Consider the following 19716-nt stretch of genomic DNA (forward strand, 5'->3'; position numbering starts at 1 on the left):
AAAAGTATGCTGGAGAAGTGAACTTTTATTCAAATATTGCATGTAATATACTTTATGTAAGACACTTTTCAGACAGTTAACAGTAGAGTTACGGCAAATTTTCTTCTATGATAATGGTGCGGTGTCATACTACCTCTTGCTTACACCTGGGCCATCACCTCTAGAGAGCAATTTTCAAACTTAACATTCCTCAAACTCAGTGTCTTGCACTTGGCATGGGACACCTATTGGATTGCTGGTGCCAGATTGGATCACAGGGAGGGAACTCTGGTTGGCTGTTGTTAGGTTGTGGGAGGGTCAAATTTAGGGCTTAGATTATAGGGTTGGGGATGAAATGACAGACAGAGAAACAACCAATAGTAGCAGTGTAGAGTTTAGGGGGTGCATCTCTACAGCTGAACCAATCTAGCACCAACCATCCTGGATCTGAGTGTTTGGTCTGGAGTTCATTCACATTGCATCAGCTATCCTAAAAGTTCACATTTGACCTCTTTTCACAAGCCTGTGTTCAGCAAAGCTTTTTTTCTTTAGTGTGGGTCCCCCTGGAAAATTGTCGATATTACTTATTACCTTAATCTTTAAATATATCGATGACAAAGCAGGCTAGATGTGCTTAATAATTGCCATCGAACAATTTATTGTCCATTTCAGCTTTTTTAGCCCTTAAGTAAATAGATAATAGTCAATGTAATCCACTTATTTTACAATATTTCACCTTTTGGAGTAATGCTTTGGTAAAAATTAGATTTTCTACAGTCTGGGTGTCATAATTAGATCAATTGAAATGAACATAAATAATGTATTTCTATGCGTGGGCATGTGTGGGATTGTATACTTATGTAACAAGAAAAAAATTCATACCTTCTGAAAAAAATCTCCAGAGATCAGCCAAGTTTAGTTATGAATCAACATTTATTAGTTATATTTGTATATGTACACCAAAGGTACAACACTTATTGATATGTAGAAACAGATTTTTATGTATACCATAGACTGAGGAAAGAATTCATGATTTATTTTTTTGTCTTTTTTTTTTCTCAATAGTGTATTTCCCCCACACATACTCCCTGCCTTTACATCAAGATTACAACAGCTTTACAAAGAGGGAAGGCCTCGAAAAGTAAGATCAGGAAAGCACATTGTAGGCAGGAGTGAGACAGGTTATCAGCTCTTTTTAGGAGTTTCTTCAAAAAGACACATTTCGGTGGAAAAGGACAAGCTTGAAGAAATACTGAATCTTATGTCGTGTCAATCGGTTTCCATGTAATCAGTACCACTTAGCTGAGCAGGTTCCAGGTGTTTGTGCATATAGTTTCTGTGTAGAAAGCAAAAAGGCAAGTGGAGTAAAGGCAGTTTACTGAGTGGGATTTCTATAAACCTCCGTGATGTTGATGAGATGACGGAGGTCGAACGTGAGAAGATGTGGAATGTAGAAAGGCTAACACAGAGTCTAAGAGATCTAGATATCCATGTCTTGCAGCTTTGAATGCACATACACCAGGTAAACAAAGACGCCTGAGACTAAAGCCAGTTTACTCCTTTGAAAATATTTCAGATGAGCCACCTGAGGAATGTTGCTCTAAACTGGAACAGGCATTTAAATACAATTGATGTTGTTTGTTCCTTCACTCATTACAACCGATAGGCTGTGTTTGATTCCCCGCTCTATCCTACATACAGGGAAAATTTGACCTTTTCCTTTATTTGTCTCTCTTTTCAAGAACCTTTATCACAGTAATTTCCACCAAAATAACTCATGTTGGCCCCCTTATCAAACCAGAAACTTCCCCTTACTCTTTTTTTCTTTTTTAAATTTCGCTCTTCCTCACTGTCTTTCTTTCTCCTTTTCATGCAAACAGTGTTCGTTCCAGGATCACTGTAATTTCTGGAATATTCTGCATTGCCGCTGAACAGAACAATTATATATTTATGTATGTACAATGAAAATGAATTCACACTGCTTATATCTTCATGGAACAAACATTCAAAATGCTTACATTAGATACAAAAAAAAAAAAAATATTTATATATTGGTGTGTGACGCGTAAGTAAAACAACTAGTTAACAGCTATTAGAGAATAAAAAAAACAAGCAATTTATTATACGAGTTCCTCTATACATTTTGTCTAGTCTAATTTTACTCAGGACATAGATGATTTTTTTTTTCTAGAGGATTACATTAAAAATGTCACAGCAATGAAACTATATTCCTACATACCATTTTAATGCCCCCCAAAAGAAAAAAAGGAACAAAACCCCCCAAAAAAAACATCTGTTACCTACAATATATACACAAAGTGCAAGGAGGCACTTCAAAATATCATGCTTTTTAAGATAGTGGTGCAAAAAATAATTATAATTTTTCTTTTAATTCATGCTTCTAAGACTGTGAGTTTGAACATAATAGTGGTCAAACACTCAATCCCCATCGGTAACGCTGGTCTGCATCATCTCCTTGCTGGAGAGATTTTTTTTTTTTTCCTGAAGATCACAAGGTCAAAAGATGAAGCTCAAAGAGCCTAATAGGGTGTCAGTGCAGTGATTACACTTATAGATGTCATGACCTTCAAGGTTTAAAATAGTTTGCATGTGCGCTTATATGTGTGCATGTGGAAAAAAAAAACAGGTGTGTGTGTGTGTGTGTGTGTATATGCGTCAGTCTATAAGGTGTGTTGAGCAGAACACCAAGTGCGCACCATGTTGTATCAAAGCACACTTCTGTTAGCCGAGTTTTAAAAAAAAAAGAAAAGAAAAGACGTCTTCTGAGAGTGTGTTTTCAGGAACTAAAGCACAGAGTGCTGCACTACATCTTGTGTTAAGGTTCCTACTTCTACTTTAATTGGCATTTGTTTGAAGTGAACACCTTCAAGGCAAGGTCATCATTTAGAACAAATGGAAAAAAAAACAAGAAGGATACAATGCTGATAAAGAAATCAAATCCACACCCACATCGCAGACGTCTCACCTCTCACTCACACAGGCTAAAAAAGATTAACAGCCAGTAGTCCTGCTTTGTTTTTGTGTTTGCCACCTTTTTAAGTCATTTGGTTCTATGAGATGATTATACTTTTATTACCTGATAGTTGGCAACATTCTGTCATTATGCGTATATATGAGTCCATTTCTCTGTTCTCGGTTTCCTAAAATGCCTTGTTATGGACACACAGCTGCAGCATCTAGGGTTTGTAGAAACAGTCTTGAGCTCTGGTGGCAAAAATATATTGTTGTTTACCTTTTTAGGTCTGGCTAAACAAGAAGCTGGCAAGTGTACCCGAAGAGTGTTATATCAATGATCTGTCTCTGTTTGTGCAAACCAAGAATCCATCTAACAGCCGAGTGCTGCACTGTTTTCTTTTTTTTTAATGTTTCTGGTGACGTGTGCTCTGGCAGTGTTCAATCTGTCTGTGCTTTCAGATACTACACTGGTTCACAGCAGCGTTCAACCACTGGAATGTAGTTGGAAAAAATGTGCGTGTGCTTTATTATATGTGCTAGGAAACGTCCCTTCCTGTCATATAATCATCTTATAATATTACTTTCTTTTAACAAAGACCTTTGCAATAAACTGTTAACATTTCTTATAGTCAAAGCTTTCAAAAGTTGTGCTGTTAAGAGGCCATTTCCTTGAGGTGAAAAAGCTTCAGAGAGCCAGTAAACATTCTAGGATTATAAGATTTTTTTTTCCTGTAAAAGAGTAAACATACAAGCCTGAGTACCTTACTTTCATTGTGTTTATAGTGGGGGTTTTTTTTTGTTTTTTTTTACTCGTGTCGACATGGAGCAATAATATGCATGACTTTGATTATGCCACTGACTGAAAATCAACCTAATTGGCATTTTGGTTTCGTTTGTGCTCTTTTACTTTATTTGTGCTCTTTATATAATATTTTACTTGTGCTACAATTTATTAAGGAATGTCATATTTTACAGGTTTATTTTGAACCTTTTTAATTTCATTGGCATCATAAAGTTTTTTTGGGGGGTTTAAGAGAAGTTTCTGTATAAAGTTTTATATTTAGGGCAGTGATTTTCTAAGCATTAAGTTTTGAGTTTTCATCAGAAAAAGTAATAACATCAAACTGCTGCGCCAGCCAGTTCTAAATGGACGACTTAAGAAAATGTAAGAATGTGTTGCGGATGACGTCATAGAGGCAGTTCAAAGGCCTCTGTGAGTTGATTGATTTTCTGTCTGTTTGGTCCCTATAATTGACTTGGTCATGTTTTTAACCCTAGCTTTCTCTCTCTCTCTTTCTATCACAAACACAAATTAGTTTTAAATCTCACTCAACAGGTGACACAAAGGAAAAAAAAGTCCCATTTCTTTACAGTAGACATAACAAGGAAAACAAAGAGGGGGATATAAACGGGCTCCATGGTATGATTTGTGCTTTATAATTTTACTTTTAATAGTGCTTGTAGGTTATGAGGCTCAGTGTGGTTTTTCCTCTTATCTATTGTTCTCCCTGACTGCTACCCTTTCATCAATTTGCTAGTCCTCTGGGATAGTGGCTAATATTGGGCAAACATAATTGTAGTCAGATGCACTTTAAAGACTGACTGTTATCTTCTAAGAGACTAAGCTGAAAAGTAAAAGCAGTGGGCTTCTGCTCACATTGTGATGGTACTGACAGGGATGTAAAGCAGGGAAATTCAGTCCAAATTACATTGGTTGTCATGATTAATGCTCTAACTCCCACTCATCCTCTGACATTAGAATAATGAATCACCTTCATGAAACTTGGAAGATGGTCTCAGTGCAGTTATACAGCCACTTCTTCTCTCTTTATATAAATGTAGAACCAGGTTGTATTGCTAAGAATATCTTATCTAACTTTATTTTTCTCCTTTCTTTCCTTCCTCAAGCCTTGAAGTATGTTGTGCAAGTATTTGCTATACAGGACATAACTGCGCTCTAACAGGTGAGGTATACCTATGTTATCATTTCACGGTTAAGTGAATTAGTATTATATATCAGTCAGATAGACAGTTACAAAAACTCTTAAAGGGACTAATAAAAAAAAGAAAAGAAAGAAAAGAAATCTAAACTACATAAAAAAAAAATTAGTAGTTCTGTTCGTGTGACTTTTCATTCACTCTTTTTTTATCACCAGATAGGAAAGCTTGTGGAGCCCAGGAGCAGGGGATCTCTGTGCTGCCATTATTCATGTTTCCATGGTTCCTCCTCAACAAGCGTGCACTCCGCAGCAGAGCCGTTAGTGGCTGAGGTTACCTGCAAGCAGTTAGCAGGGAGATCTAAACAGTGGATCCAAGGCACAGATTAAAAAAAAAAACCACAGTTCATTTGCTATCAATCTTTGGATAAAATAATGTATAGTAACATTGCATTAATGAGTCTCACTTGTGAGATAATATGATCAAATTTCAGCTAAAAAAAAATCTGATTGGTCAGTCAGGCTTATAAAACTTATAAACTGTGACTGACCATGATTTATTCTTATGTCATCAGAAAAGCAACTTTACTGATCTATTCTGATACATCCCGTTTTTAAAGGCCAGGTGTTGAGGTAAATGTTTTAGATAATACACATGACTGTAAACATTCAATTACTTGCCAGATAATCCCTTACAACATTCTTAATTATTTTGGTCATCGTAATTGTGGTACTTTGGCAATTAAAACACAGCCTCTTAGGTAACATTGCTATTTTGTAACATGCAAAAACTATGGACGAATACTGGAACTCCTGGACAACCACTGGTGATCATGCTTATGGTAACTGGGAAGTTTCTTTAACTGAATTGGGAACAGACCACAAATGGATGATGACCACAGACTCAACAGGCAGTCAAAAAAAAAAAAAAATGAATCAATTATGAATACAAAATATACACACTGCATGAAAACAAGGTACAAACACTACAGAATGAATGCATTGTTATGTTTTAGCTATTTCGCAAGCACTCTACAGTGGTTTGCATATTTGGAATGGGGTTAGAAATGTGAGTTAAAATATTTACAGGTAAAATGAAACAGAAAAGAGAAAAATAATGTCACGGTAGATACCGGAAATAGCAAGCTTTTGTGTCACATTTATATGTAAATTTCTATGGAGATTCAGAAGGGAGGACATAACTTTTGACTATGGACAGATTGCTGGTGTGACAGGTTACCGCCGTTGCTAGGCAACACCCTTCATCCTTTAATAAATGAATAGGCTCATCAGTAGACCTTTCCCACCTGGGTGTGAGTGGGCAAGTGTGTCAGGGAACAAGTAGCCTGAACTCCCAGATATTATTCTAAAAAGCCCGGAATACATTCAGCCATGGGATTCAGACTGCATCATGTTTTACATAATGGGAGCTACTTCGCAGTTCTCCATTTCACAGCACAGTTCTCACAATGGGCAGAAATAGATGGTGTCAAAATGCAGAAGCCCTGGCAGGGAGTGACTCATAACAGCGTGGTAGATGGGTGTATGTAGGGAATATATGAACTGCTAATTAGCTGTAACACTTCCCTCTCACTACCTTTAATCCTACAGCAAATGGTGACCCTTTGGAAACAGTAAAATAATTCAAATAAGAAACATTGAATGGCTCTAAGCTGCTCAAAAATAAAATAAGAGCTAAAATTATTACAGAGACTCTCAATCGAAACATTATTTCATCAGGACATTTTTTGGAAAGCAAATGTATTATGAACTTTTGATAGAAGGGGGGCTGTTAAATAATTCCTCAGAGTCATAATGAGGATTATCTGGCTCTGCTTTTTGATTTAGAGCCAATACCCACCAGGTTACAGTGATCAGTTAAAGCTAACTATAGAGGGAGAGCTGATGTACCCTAAATATGTATGCACTGATATTTTATAATTACAGTTTTGGATGTATTTATAACACAAAAGCTGCTATTCCAGAAGAAAGAAATACATATGTACACATGCATCTGTTGCTCTTTTGCTCTGCTACTGAGGTAAAATAACAGTGGTTGTATTTACATTGTTGTGTACAAAGATGCAATGAATGAAACAAACAGAATCAAGCAGAGGTGCAGGGTGAGCATGCAACAACAGAGAGGGTTATATACAAGTCTCTACGTCTGTAGGCATTAATTGTACCTTGCATTCATCTACTACGACAGGATTGTTAGCAGTGGCACTAGCAGTTGTGGTAGCGGTAGCGGTTAAGACGCACTGGTTGGAATTGTTTTCGTGGTGGTTCTTCATGTCATCGTAATAAGACTGGGTCTTCGTCATCATTTCGATGTCGTCGGATTTAGCCGCGTGTGCGTCCAGCTCTTCCAGCTCTGCCTTCGACATGTGGTACACGATGCCTGCACCGTAGGAGTCACCCACCACATTCACTGAGGTCCTGAATCGATCCCTGAGGAGAGAGAAAAAAGTAAGAAAGATAGATTTGGATGATTTCATTAAGAAAAATACTGGGAGGGATTTGTACAGGCAAAGAGAAGACTCGGTGTGTAACCACAATACACATTTTTCTTTTGTCGAACTTACAACAGCCAGTCGACAGCAACCAGCAGACTGATGTCTTGGGTCGGCAGGCCTACGGCAGTCAGGATCAACAGCATAGTCACGAGGCCGGCGCTGGGAATGCTGGCAGCTCCAACACTGGCCAATGTGGCTGTCAGACTGGATGAAAAACACAGGTAAGCAGCACTCCATCACATTCTTCAAAGCCACTACACCTAACCACATCCACCAAAACCCCACTCTACACCGCGCCATAACTCCTCAGACACCGATGACCGTGACATCGCTACATCCCACAGCCACAGATGAGAACATTTATTCTCTATGGTGCTTGTGTAAAGAGCAGAGGAGTGGGTCCTCCATCGTTCATAGAGAGAGAGGTTGAAATGTGAGCGATAGGATGTTTAATTTGAGGGTTCATCGATTTATATGCCATAAAAATGTCAGATTGAAGGTCATCCATCCTCAACTCACTCTATTATGAGAAGTAGTGTTTGGGGAAAGATTGTTCTCGATAAAAAAACATGAGCAAGTGGTTGTTGTTTCTCTTTCTGCCTGTGCATGTGACACGACACTGGGACATGCAGCTGCCACCTCCTGGTGGTCTATTTGATGCACTATGAATTTATTTTCTAAATTTGCTGCTTTGAGCCATGCAGGCTTCCCTGCTCACTGTTAAATGTCTCTACACTACCGCTGAGTTTGTCCTCATTTATTCAGAGCTTACTGTGTTTGCTGAAGTGCATTTAAGACTCCATTTAAAGCCTCTTTGAATAGTGAAAATCCTTACTCTTATGACTAAAAGTACCTTTGTCTGCAGTCAAATTCATCTTTAAGGGAAGATGGGGTCCATTTAATAAACCTTTTCTTTCACAAAGTTATTTCTGAACTAAATCTTTCAACTTACAATAACTGTAACCATGGATTTATTTTTATTTTGTTCTGTACAAAGTGTATGGTTTTAACTGTGAACCCAGTGAAATTAAATGGCTCTCATGTGCAAAGCATAAGTGTTTTTCTGACCTGACGGTGACAATCTGTCCAGGGTCAAGGTGGATACCGTTCATTTGGGCAATAAAGATGGCAGCCACGGCTTCATACAGAGCAGTTCCATCCATGTTGATGGTGGCACCGACTGGGAGCACAAAACGAGTTACTCTTTTGTCAATACCCAGATTCTCCTCCAGACAACGGAAGGTGACAGGCAGTGTACCAGCACTGGAGGGAAAATGAGGAAGCAGATTATACTTGTGTAAATATTTGTACAAATATTAAGACACATTCATCCATTAACGCAGCTGTTCATCCATTGATCCATTGATGCTGACCTGGAAGCTGTCCCCAGAGCAGTGATCCAGGCCTGGAAGATGCCCAGGAAGAAGGTGAAGGGGTTTTTCCTGACGATAACAAAGTAAATGCTAGGCAGGAAGATCGCTCCGTGGATGATGAGGCCGATAATCACAGTCACCATGTACATGCCTAGCTGCCTGGCCACCACCTCCAGGTCCTTGATGGAGATGATCTTGCCACAAATCAGACAGGCAATACCGAAGGGAGAGTACCTGATGACATAAAAAAAAAAAAAAAAAACATGTTATCAACTTAATTTTAGCTTTAGACACAGAGGGAAAAGATGTTTGTCAAATTCTGTTTTACATAGATATGATATTTTTATATGTTCGAAAAACTAGTTAAATACCTTGTCATAAACAAAAAAATAATTTTGACTTTCAAAATGAATTTCAAAATACAACTGTAAGTCGAATGACAATCTGAACTGATACTAACCACATGATCATGATGACGAGCTTCATCACAATCTCATTGAGGATACTGAAGAACTCAATCATGAGTCTGGCCCTCTCTCCCATCTTACCCATGCAGATGCCGAATGCGATGAAGAAACCAATCAGACCTGTGACGGAAAATCACAAATGTATCAAACTTTGAAGTCCAGTCTCCATCATCAGGGAATTATTATGAGAAGATGGTAGGAATTTCAGTGAAAAAAAACATTAGACTTCTCTATTTATTTGCTCCTGTTAAACCTGTAAATGCAATACTAAAAATGCAATATTTTTTTCGCCATGCTGGTATTAAGCTCAAAGCACCGTGCCTACAGGGTTTTACACTCTTAGACTTGTTAAATGTTGATTGTCCCCATACAATGCTGTGAGTCTTCAGTTAAAATAAGTGTTACATACCCAAAACATTCATGCCACTTTTGAATTGCAGTGACTTTTTGATGAGGAACTGAGGCTCCTTGGTGATATTCGCGACTAGGCCCTCCACAGTGGTGGCATTGACATCCTCCTCAACAATCACCTCCACCTTCTTGGTGACTGTCTGGATCTGAAATAAAAAAGAGTAAAAGATATTTGTGATTGTCTGGATCATGAATCTTGGGCCAGTTTAATAAACTGCTTATGACACATGCATCTAAACTGAGAAATTGCATTTGTGTTTCTCTGTTAATAAATCCACAGACTGTCCAAAGACACCCAAGCCTGACCATTTCCAAACACAGAAGGTTTTTAATTTCTCTGACTAGTCCATATTAAGTGATACCACTCATCAAAGACTAAAAGTGCCCTTTGTATCTCACATACAGTCCTTTTTTTGGTGTTTATCATAAATCCATTGCATCCATTACCTGCTCGAAACAAGCCTGCACCAGGTTCTCTGGGAACAGGTTCCTGATCAGATCAAAGAAGGCATCCAAGCTGGACACGTCATCGTTCTTCTCGCCCTGGCCCAGATTCTCCTTCAGTTTAGGGTTGCCAGGGTGGATGACTAACACTAGGATGACTCCCAGGATAGCAGCAATAATAGTGGTGGTCATGTAGTAGACCATAGCTCTGGTGCCCAGGCGACCGCTAGATTTGGCGTCCAGACCGGCCAGACCTGCACCCAAAACAAGCAGGATCATGTTTACCTGGTCATTACTTTGGTCTTATTGAATGGAAATGTTGACTCAATGCTGAGTCATGAGGGGTGGAACATGAGGGATAAATGCAAAGACCATTAGGGGATTATGTAAGGGTGTTTGATCAAGTGCATGACAAATTAAATCATAACTACCAAATTCTGACTTCAGAATAAGGAGTGCAGTATCTAACACAATTTTAATTGTGTTACTGCAGAGAAAGGTGTAGATGGAAAATGTATTTGCTCTTGTAATCAGTCGACTCAAATGTACGTTGAGTTGTTCACTGCTATCAGGTGTTGATATATAAATTGCAAAGACACCGGTGTAGTATGTAAAATATCCATTATTCTTAATGTATTCGATTTGTGATCTGTCACACTGCACCTGTGATTAAACTGGAGATGATGAGTGGCAGGATCAACATCTTCAGCATCCTCATCAGGATATCTCCAGGAAACGCAATTACCATGACAATATCTGGATGAATCGGGGAAGCAACACGAAGCAACATTCCTGATACAGCTCCCAAGATCACACCTTAAGCGCAAAGAGAAGTGGGAAAGAGTGAAAGGGTGTTTTATTGCAAAATAGAAACACATCTAAACTCAGTCAGATAATTAGGATTTCAGGGAAATAGAAGTGACATATGTCAGTAAAACTTTAAAAAATGGCTGTTTTCTGTGTCACTCGAGTTTAAACTCAAACCATGAAAAAACAAATGATTGATGCTTTGTTCCTAAAGATATCTTAATAACTGCCCCCCACCTTATCAGTTCAGTCGTTCTGTACAAGAGGCTGTCTGCTACATGCATAGGGAGGACAGTGGGTTGTAGAGATTAAACGGAAACCTGCTAAGGGAGAGTAAAGCTCATGAAGGATTAAGATCAGATTTCTTTGAAGCAGGAAGGGGAGGCAGCATGTCAGATTCCCTGGTGGAGCATCTCTAATCTCTGCAAACCCAAAATGTTTTCAAGGATTTCTTTTTTCACTTTCTGGTCAGGAAAATAAAAAAAGGCAAGTATTCAATAAATGACAGAAAAATAATTTTTTTTTTTTTTTTTTTTTTTGACCCTTAGAGACATAATGCCTCTTCTAAGCAACAGTCATTTTCCCGCCACACACTGTTCCTGCCAGAAAGTGAAGTTGACCTCTGGGTGCTCTGACCCCCCCCCCCCCACTGCTCACCAGGCCTGGTCGTTGGCCTCTGAGTCTGTCTGTCTTAAGCCAGACAAAACTCAAAAATTCCCCTGGGGCTCTACTTCCTCTGCCAAAAATAACACAGCCTGATATGTTGTTTAATAACACACACTGGAATCAAAAGCCCTCCAGGTTTTTTTTTTTTCTTTTTAACTAAGTTGTCTTCTGTGCTTCAATCTATCCTCCAGTCTAGCAGCATCCTGTGGTTTCTGCACACCCAATGATTTTGGATGGCGCTTAATTTCCTGTGCCTTCTCTTTGGCCCATTTGCAAGTTCCCATTCAGCCTCTTATCTGCCAAGTGACAGATAATCAATGATCAGGCTAGCTCGCTTGCTTTGCAAGAGTTCTGCCAAGTGGCATGAGATGTACACACCACACACGCTCAGACAAGCACACATCCATTTAAGCAGGATACAGATAGAAATTAAACAAGTTAAATAAGCACACTGATGTGCATTTAGACAGTTTTAAGGTTCACAGCCAGTGATTTTAAAATGGTAAACCTGATAGGGACCACATAGCTTGTCAGATACAAAAAGTATAAAAAATATGTGCTGCTTAAACAAATCTAATTTAAGATTTAAACAGAAATTGGATCACTGCTTTCATGCCCTTTCTTTTTTTCACAAAATCTTCCCCTGCAGTGCAAAGAGCCACTGCTATAATCACAATACTTCCCATGCACCACCAGAGGCTGTTTGGGTGTCCACAGCTTTTGATAGCAACAGGTGGCACAGAGCTGGGGAAGGTCAGAACACCCAATCATCTTACTGTCTGGTACACTGAGAACAGATGGCATCTCCTCCTCATATTGCAAGCAAACTACATAATCGAGCTCTGAGTTAACAGAAGACTGAGCTCAGTCGTTGTCAGTGTCCATCTTTAGCGTGCCATGTTTTATTTTTTTAGGTCCTTAATGTAAGAAAGAAAAACAGGTGATGATGTGGTGACTTACCGAGGACGGTGAGTGTGAGCAGAAGGTTCTTGAACAGTTTGGAGCACATTTTGGCACATTTTGACTGAGGCCTGGCCTCGATGGGCTCCAGGTGACTCTCATGCATCCTCACCTCCACTTGTTTAGGCATACTGTTGGCACTGTGAGAAAAGAGAAAAAGAAAGAACCAAATGAGAGGGGCTATTTACGAAATGCAAAACCACTGACTCTATTGAGTATACATTGCATGGTCATATATATGTTATGTTTGGCTCTGAGGTGACATGTAGAAAACACATCATTTGGATTTGTATAATGTCCCTGAAAACTGTATAAAGTTAAAAAGAAAACTGTGCATAATTAAAAATGTTAAGCATTCAAGTGTTGCCAAGCTGTCACTGCAACGCTGTTCATGGTTACTATAGCATCCAACAGATGGAAGCTGACTACAAGCTGCTGCTTGTAAAATTGCAGCCCTTTGGGGCTATACAGCATCTCAAGTCTGTTTTATTAAAAGCGTATTGTGTATATCTCTTTAGAACAGAATTTTGTTCAGACTCATGTGAAGAAGTTGCTTTATATTTTCATAAAACTATAACTGTTTAGTTTTGGTTAACTTTATAGACATCTGTGCACTGATTAAGCAGAATTCTATTTAGAAAAATGCAAAAAAAAATGCTGTTACACATCAGACATTTAGTGAACAGTAACGAAGCAAGAAAATCTGAATATAAATTTTAAACTAAGCAGACAAATATCAGAATAGTCTTATTGGAATTTATTATGTATGTTTTTAATTAATTTCTATATGTGGTGGTTCACACTATAAACAAACACCAACATAAGTCCTTTGGAGAGTGTCTCTGCAAATCCCTGCAGACAGCGAAGAAAAAGAAAAACAGATGGCGAGAAAGAAAAATTACCAAGAGCACCAAACAGACTAAATTTGCATGAACAAAAAAAGTTCACTATTGAAGACTTATACACCCTCTTATATTGTTTATCTCTCTCTGTGTTATGACTACATGGGAGTTATTTTAGAATGACTAGAAACCTCACATTCAACAGCAGGAAGAAGGGGCTAAGCAGGATTAATTGAATGAAAAGTGATTTCCCATACAAGGCAGCACAGAGACTTTTTCGTCTCTTATCGAGGTGTGAATGAGTTTATTAGTGAGATGTGAGCCAGCTGTATATGTCACCAATTAGCCAGGTGTCCAATAACTCCATCAGACAATATATCAAAATATCAATATATCAATCAATAGATCATATTGTCTTGCTTGGTTTGACATCTTTTTTTGTCTAGGAGGAAATTAAAATATCCGTGTTGCTATTCATCTCCAATAAGCCCATAAAATGTCTGCTGTGACGGATTACAAATAACAGCAAAGAGGATATAATGTGACTTTGACCTTCACCTCACCCCTGGGGTTCATGTCCAAAAACGCACAAATGGAAGCTTCAATGGTGAAGCAAAATTCTTTTGGTCCTCAAACCCTCCCCACATAGTTCACGATGAAGTCCAAACACTTCAGAGATATTAATCATGCTGGCTGTCAAGTTGTTGCTTTTTCTTTCAAAGCTGAACTTGATCAAAGGCAGGACATGGAGCTCAAATCAATAGGCCACATTTGGAGAAGTTCATCCCAAACAAAGGCTCTTCACTGTGTTATTGTTGTTGTGTAAGCCATCACTGATAATTCTACATGAAAACACACACACACACACACACACACACACACACACACACACACACACACACACACACACACACACACACACACACACACACACATACACACACAGCCTCACACACTTACACACACCTCCTCCAGCTTTGTGTATTGTTGCGGTGAAAGCTTGGCTATAGGAAGACCACCTGGTCAACTTCCAGGCACACAGATGGACCCGTCCTATCTCCTCTTTTTAATATCAAAGTGAAGTGTGAAATACAGAAAGTACACGCAAACAGCAGGCAAATAGCAGCCTCTTTAAATTCTACCTTTGTGTTATTTCTTAATAAACTGGAGGAATCTGTAAAGAAAACCAGAAATAAAATGCTGAAAAATTGGTACTACTGAGTAACCCCATTCCAGAAGAATGATGAGTTCTGTTAATTAATTTTTTCCCCCTTTTCTCTCCCTTTTGATATTTTTAGCACTAAGGGAAGAAGCAGGCGATATTCTGTCATGATCCTCTCATTAGCACTCCTCTCACCAGGTCAGCGACAGATGAGAGAGCAGGTTTGTGGGACCCAGTAATAGATGAATATGATAATATATAGCCGAGAGTCATCAGAGAATTATATATTTCACACCAGTGGAAAATAGCAAAGTGTTTTTTTTTTTAATGTTATGGAGTAATTTTTCTGGATGGAAAATTCTTCTCGTACATAATTTTAGATTTGATTAACATTGCATGAGCTCTGAATTATTTCTCTGGGCCCTAACAAATAATTCTGAGATATTAAGCTTCAAAGTTTTCAGCATCCATTGAGTTAAATGAGCTGCTTCTTTTAGAAACTGAATGCAAAACATATCACTGAGTTGTTAAATAGCCAAACATAAAGTAGGATTCTTTGACTATAATCGGATTTCACAAAAAACTGTTCAGCAGAAAATCAGAATTCAGAAGAGCACAAGAATGCACACAAATGTACAGTTTCTGCTTCTCAGTCTGTAATGGGATCATCTTTTAAACCGGTTAATCGTGGCCCAAGGGTTTAGTCAGATTAATTGCATTACAGGCCAGTAAAGCCATGAAGAATTAATGAAGGACTTAACACCTATCCAGGTTACATACAATCTAAGCTGACATATTCAAATTCTTTTAAGTTATAATTCTCTTTTCACCTGTGCACTTCATACAAAAACTTGTATATTTTACATATAGACATATTGTTTAAGTTAGTTCATCTTAAAGTGACTGAAGCAAAAGACTTCAAATTAAAAGGAGTTAGAGGACATAGTGCCTAAAACCATAAAAGCACAGTACTTACTTCATTTCGTTGAGGTAAGTGCTATATACATTGACCAGGGTCAAATCTCCAGCCTTTGGTATTTAAGAGCGAGCCAGCACAAGAAAGTGTTAGTAGGATCACAACTTCTCCATTCAAAAAAATGTGGTCAGATCTCAGCTGATGAGGTCCGAGGAACAGCCGGCGGCTGAAAACAACAGAGCTTTTCTGACAGCTCGCCGCTCTCAGCTGTCCTCCAACTCCGGGTCCAAAGCATCCAGAGAGGAGCAAGTCAGCACAGTCCAGACGACAGACCCAGGCACAGCCACAGTAACCTAAAATGCCCCATCCTGATGTCTGCAAAAAAAAAACTCAGCCCCCACCCCCGACTCCACCACCACCACCACCACCCACATAACCAGCTACACACCGAGGTGCACACGCACACATGCATCCAACAAACCTACAAGTAAATAAATAACTAAAAAGAAGAAATGGAGGGAGGATTCAATATCTGAGTTTAAGAGTCAAATCCCTCAGAGTCGGTCCATTCCCAGGACACTGTAATCCTCCGAGAGAGCACCCTTCCAGACTCATCCAGCCACCATTGATAGCATGAGAGAGGTCAGGCTACTGGAGATGAGCATGATGATGCCTGCTAATGGCACAATTGCTAAGAAGGGAATAAATGACAAAGGAATGATGGATGAAAGATTTAATGTATTTGAGGTCATCCTGATGGAGAGTAGATAAGAGGTTCATGTTTACTGCTCTTTACAGTAGTTAAGAGGACATATATAATGAGGTGGACATTTTTATTTCTTTCTATTTAAATATTTATATATACTCCACTACATGCCCATTTGAAAAGGAAGGATAGCCACAAAATCAGGTCCACACATTTAAGTCACACACACTCCAACATATAGATTCACGTATTCTCACTATTCAATTAAACTCCAAAGCGCTGAAGTCCTACGCACAAATGATCTGTGTGATTCATGTGAGGATGGTGTCACGCTGATCTCCCTCTAGTCTCCCAGCAGCATGGGATTTCACATCGTATTGAGCAGTATCACATTATTCTAATTAGGGAAATGTGTTGGAAAGCTATTTCCTCTTCAAACAAATGACCAACTGCACAACAAAAGCCAGAGGAATGCCATCTGTTTGCAAAGGTTGTGTCATGAGAAATCACTCATCCTAAATCCCTTGATATGTCATAGTCATTCAAAGGGCTCACTCAGGGAAAAGGGTGCGTTTTCGGGATGAGAGCAAGGGACCAGGACAGAGAAGAAGGGGTTACAGGGGGGAGTAAGAGGGACACTGAGGGAGAAAGGGGTACTGGGGTCACACCAGCACCTCTCAGCCAAGAGAGGGGCCTGTGAGGGGAAGGCTGAGGCAGCCATCCCTGCTCTTGGCTGGTACCATGTGAAGCTCTCTGCTTCCTCTCTCTTCCTTCTTAGGGGCTTTGTTTCACACGCAAACAGTGGCAGTGGCCCCAACTCACCCGGCCAAGGGCTGCATCCAAACTGGCAGGGGCGAGAAAATAAAGGAGGGGGTTCGAATGGGAGGGGGTGCAAGGGTATAGCGATGGGGGGAGGGCAGTGGGCATGTCCAGAATGCCGGTTCTTTCAGGCCACTGATGTCATGCCTGTGCCCACCGTGGGAGAGCAGCGGAGGGACCAAGGCGCCCCTTTCTCTTTGCCCCTCCACAGTCTCTTTTTCCAGGATGAATGAATCTTTCAGAAGCGGCAGCCCATTGTGTCCCATAATCGACGGCGATTATCCCGATTTTATGCAGCCTTCCCAGTGCGAGGAGGTTCCCTGAGTGCTGGCATTGAGGGCCGCTGCAATGCAGCAGGGACCACGAGGGGTTGTCGTAGCAACACTCTGTGGCTTAGAGAGAAGGGGATGAAGGGGAAAGAGGAAGCTCGCAGCCACACACATACCCAACACACAAACACATAGCCTGCAAACACACACCACATACAGATGATGCATGGCTTGAAAGATTAACAGATAGACTCATTTTATCTTTACCTCACTAAAGAACATTTTATGTCTATTTTAAGTAGAGCTTTTTGTTGTTGTGCTGCAATTTTACTAAACTACTGTCACATGCTTTGCCATAGCTGAGGTTTATACTGTGCCACCATGTGCTCAATAATCAATGAGTTATGTGTATATAATTCGGGTTGTTGTGGTCCTCGCGATAGCACTGAGGTAGATGTAAATGAGAATAAGTTTCCCACTGGTCTCTTAAGGAGCCCAAAGCCTGTTCTCTTGATTGGGGCATGACAATATACTGTGAGGTAAAAGACAACTGGAGCTGGGCCGGCCTCCGGATATATCTGGCCCCTCTGGGCCTCACAGCCACTTCCATTACAGTGGGAAAAAATGGGCTCACACATACTGGCTGCCTAGGAGCTGTGAATCCCCCAACCATACCCCCCAAAAGGAAGCTCTCAGCAAACACTTCAGGTTGTGCTGTGCATAGGAAGTGGGAGATAAATTCCAACATCCAAAGAAAGGGAAGCTTTGTCACTTAACACCTCTCAATTATGTATCCCTTGATGGCTGTTGGGATGAATATATTGAGTGATCAAAAGGGAGATGCAAGGGAGATGTCCTGAGCAGAAAAGAAAATTCCCATCAGGAGAAGTTGCCTTTAAAAAACATTTGTAGGGACAACCAATCAACCACTGAGACTTTGCTATTCCTTTATCCTCAGAATACTTTTCTCCAGTGACTGCCCAAATTAAGTTCATCCAACAGTGTTTTCAGTTGGTTTATTCCTTGGAGACTAATAAATAAAGATGGAAAACTTGTTTTTTTCTGTTTCAGCAACATCTAACAAGGGTTTCATATCCGAACCTGATCTACAAAATAATAATTTACTGGGTATTTGGGTGAGTCCATTGTCTGCATTTATTTATGTCTCATTCAGCTCTCAATCTACTCATCCAGAGCACACAACACACTTTACTGATGATCCTTTATGTTCCCATACTGAATATTGCAGAGTACTGTGTTGGTGAAACCAAACCTTTATCCTCTACATTTGGTCAATTTAAGAGAGTAGGTGCTCATTTGTTAACTTCAAAGCTGAGGTTCACTTCCAAGTGAACCCTGCAATGATAATACATTCTGATCAAAGACTGGCACGGAGTCAAGGGAACTGCACAGTGAATGAAGCAGATCTTTTATGATATTCACTCAAGTCAGTTCCACGGTGCCACTCACTGTTGTTGCACTGAATTAAATATCTAATCACATTCTAAAGAACAAGAACCTAGAACATGTGTCAATTTATCGTCCCATTTTACTACATTTGTAAAGTTGCATTTAGTACTAGTTTAGATCAGACCTTTACCATTATGTGTTAAAACAAAGCAAATATTAAAAGTGTGCTTTTGGTAATATAGTGTAGAGTTTGGTTATTCTGTGGAAAACACTCTTTTTTTGGTGGTATATGTTTACAAGGACAGTATTTTTAATTGATAGTTTAATCAATGCTTAGATGGGTAAAGATGCTCACCAAACATATCTTACAAGCAAATTGTGCCTTTAAATTCTACATGTGGGCATTTTTATTGCTCTAACAGCTGTAATACTTCATTCTGACCATCTACTATAGTCCCATTTAATACATGATCTTTAGTGACTGTGACAGTAAAGGGCCATCCTTGAAAACATGTGGGCAGTCTGTTCTTGAAAGGCTAAGCCTTCCAGATAGACATGGGTGCAAGGCAGGTATTCAGTACCACGGTCAGTGACTATAAACTCTGAAGGAGCTGCTTTTATTAGCTTGTAATGCTATTCTACAAACTGCAGACAGATGAAGTAAAAGTTTTCACATCAATCCTTACACTAGGAGAAAGCCCAAACTTTCTTGTTTGCTCAACTTTTTGTGTTTTTCTATAACTCTAATGACCCCCAATCTCCTCTGCAGTTACTGCCGTTGATAAGCACTAATTTGCAAAATTCTTCATGCCTTGAATGCAATCGCTGTTAACCTCAGTTTTTCACATTTTCCCTTTTTACCATTATATTTTACTATTAGAGTGGATCAGAATTCTGATAATGCATAAATGAACCATACTGTACGTACGTGCCTGTCTGTCAGCATCCTCTCAGGTTTCCCTTTGTTTGGCAGGATGCTTTGTGTCCATAATGAGGCGGTCATTAGAGAGTCTCTGTGAATCCTGAGGCTACTGTTGTATCTGCATAAGTCTCTCA

At 39.5% G+C, this 19716-nt stretch overlaps 1 protein-coding gene across 3 annotated transcripts in view; it reads right to left on the reverse strand.

Moving 5' to 3' along the window:
- Window positions 1-893: 893 nt before the first annotated feature.
- The window catches only part of LOC138206205 (excitatory amino acid transporter 2-like), a 29770-nt gene continuing 10947 nt past the window's right edge, over window positions 894-19716 (reverse strand). Inside the window, exons 1-11 of one of the 3 annotated variants that reach the window (XM_069162767.1) lie at window positions 15517-15767; window positions 12537-12676; window positions 10767-10919; window positions 10107-10357; window positions 9658-9805; window positions 9242-9368; window positions 8782-9015; window positions 8477-8671; window positions 7478-7612; window positions 7079-7343; window positions 894-5230 (exon numbers count right to left, since the gene is read on the reverse strand). In XM_069162767.1, the coding sequence (XP_069018868.1) occupies window positions 5159-5230; window positions 7079-7343; window positions 7478-7612; window positions 8477-8671; window positions 8782-9015; window positions 9242-9368; window positions 9658-9805; window positions 10107-10357; window positions 10767-10919; window positions 12537-12676; window positions 15517-15521 (1725 nt within the window). In that variant the 5' untranslated portion in view covers window positions 15522-15767 and the 3' untranslated portion in view covers window positions 894-5158. Of the gene's footprint in view, window positions 5231-7078; window positions 7344-7477; window positions 7613-8476; window positions 8672-8781; window positions 9016-9241; window positions 9369-9657; window positions 9806-10106; window positions 10358-10766; window positions 10920-12536; window positions 12677-15516; window positions 15768-19716 lie in introns of those variants that run through there. The other 2 variants (XM_069162769.1, XM_069162768.1) reach the window with 2 other exon arrangements.

This window comes from Embiotoca jacksoni, unplaced genomic scaffold, assembly GCF_022577435.1.
Source record: "Embiotoca jacksoni isolate LCO1_2020_lvr unplaced genomic scaffold, fEmbJac1.0.p SCAF_3, whole genome shotgun sequence".
Classification (NCBI taxonomy): domain Eukaryota; kingdom Metazoa; phylum Chordata; class Actinopteri; family Embiotocidae; genus Embiotoca; species Embiotoca jacksoni.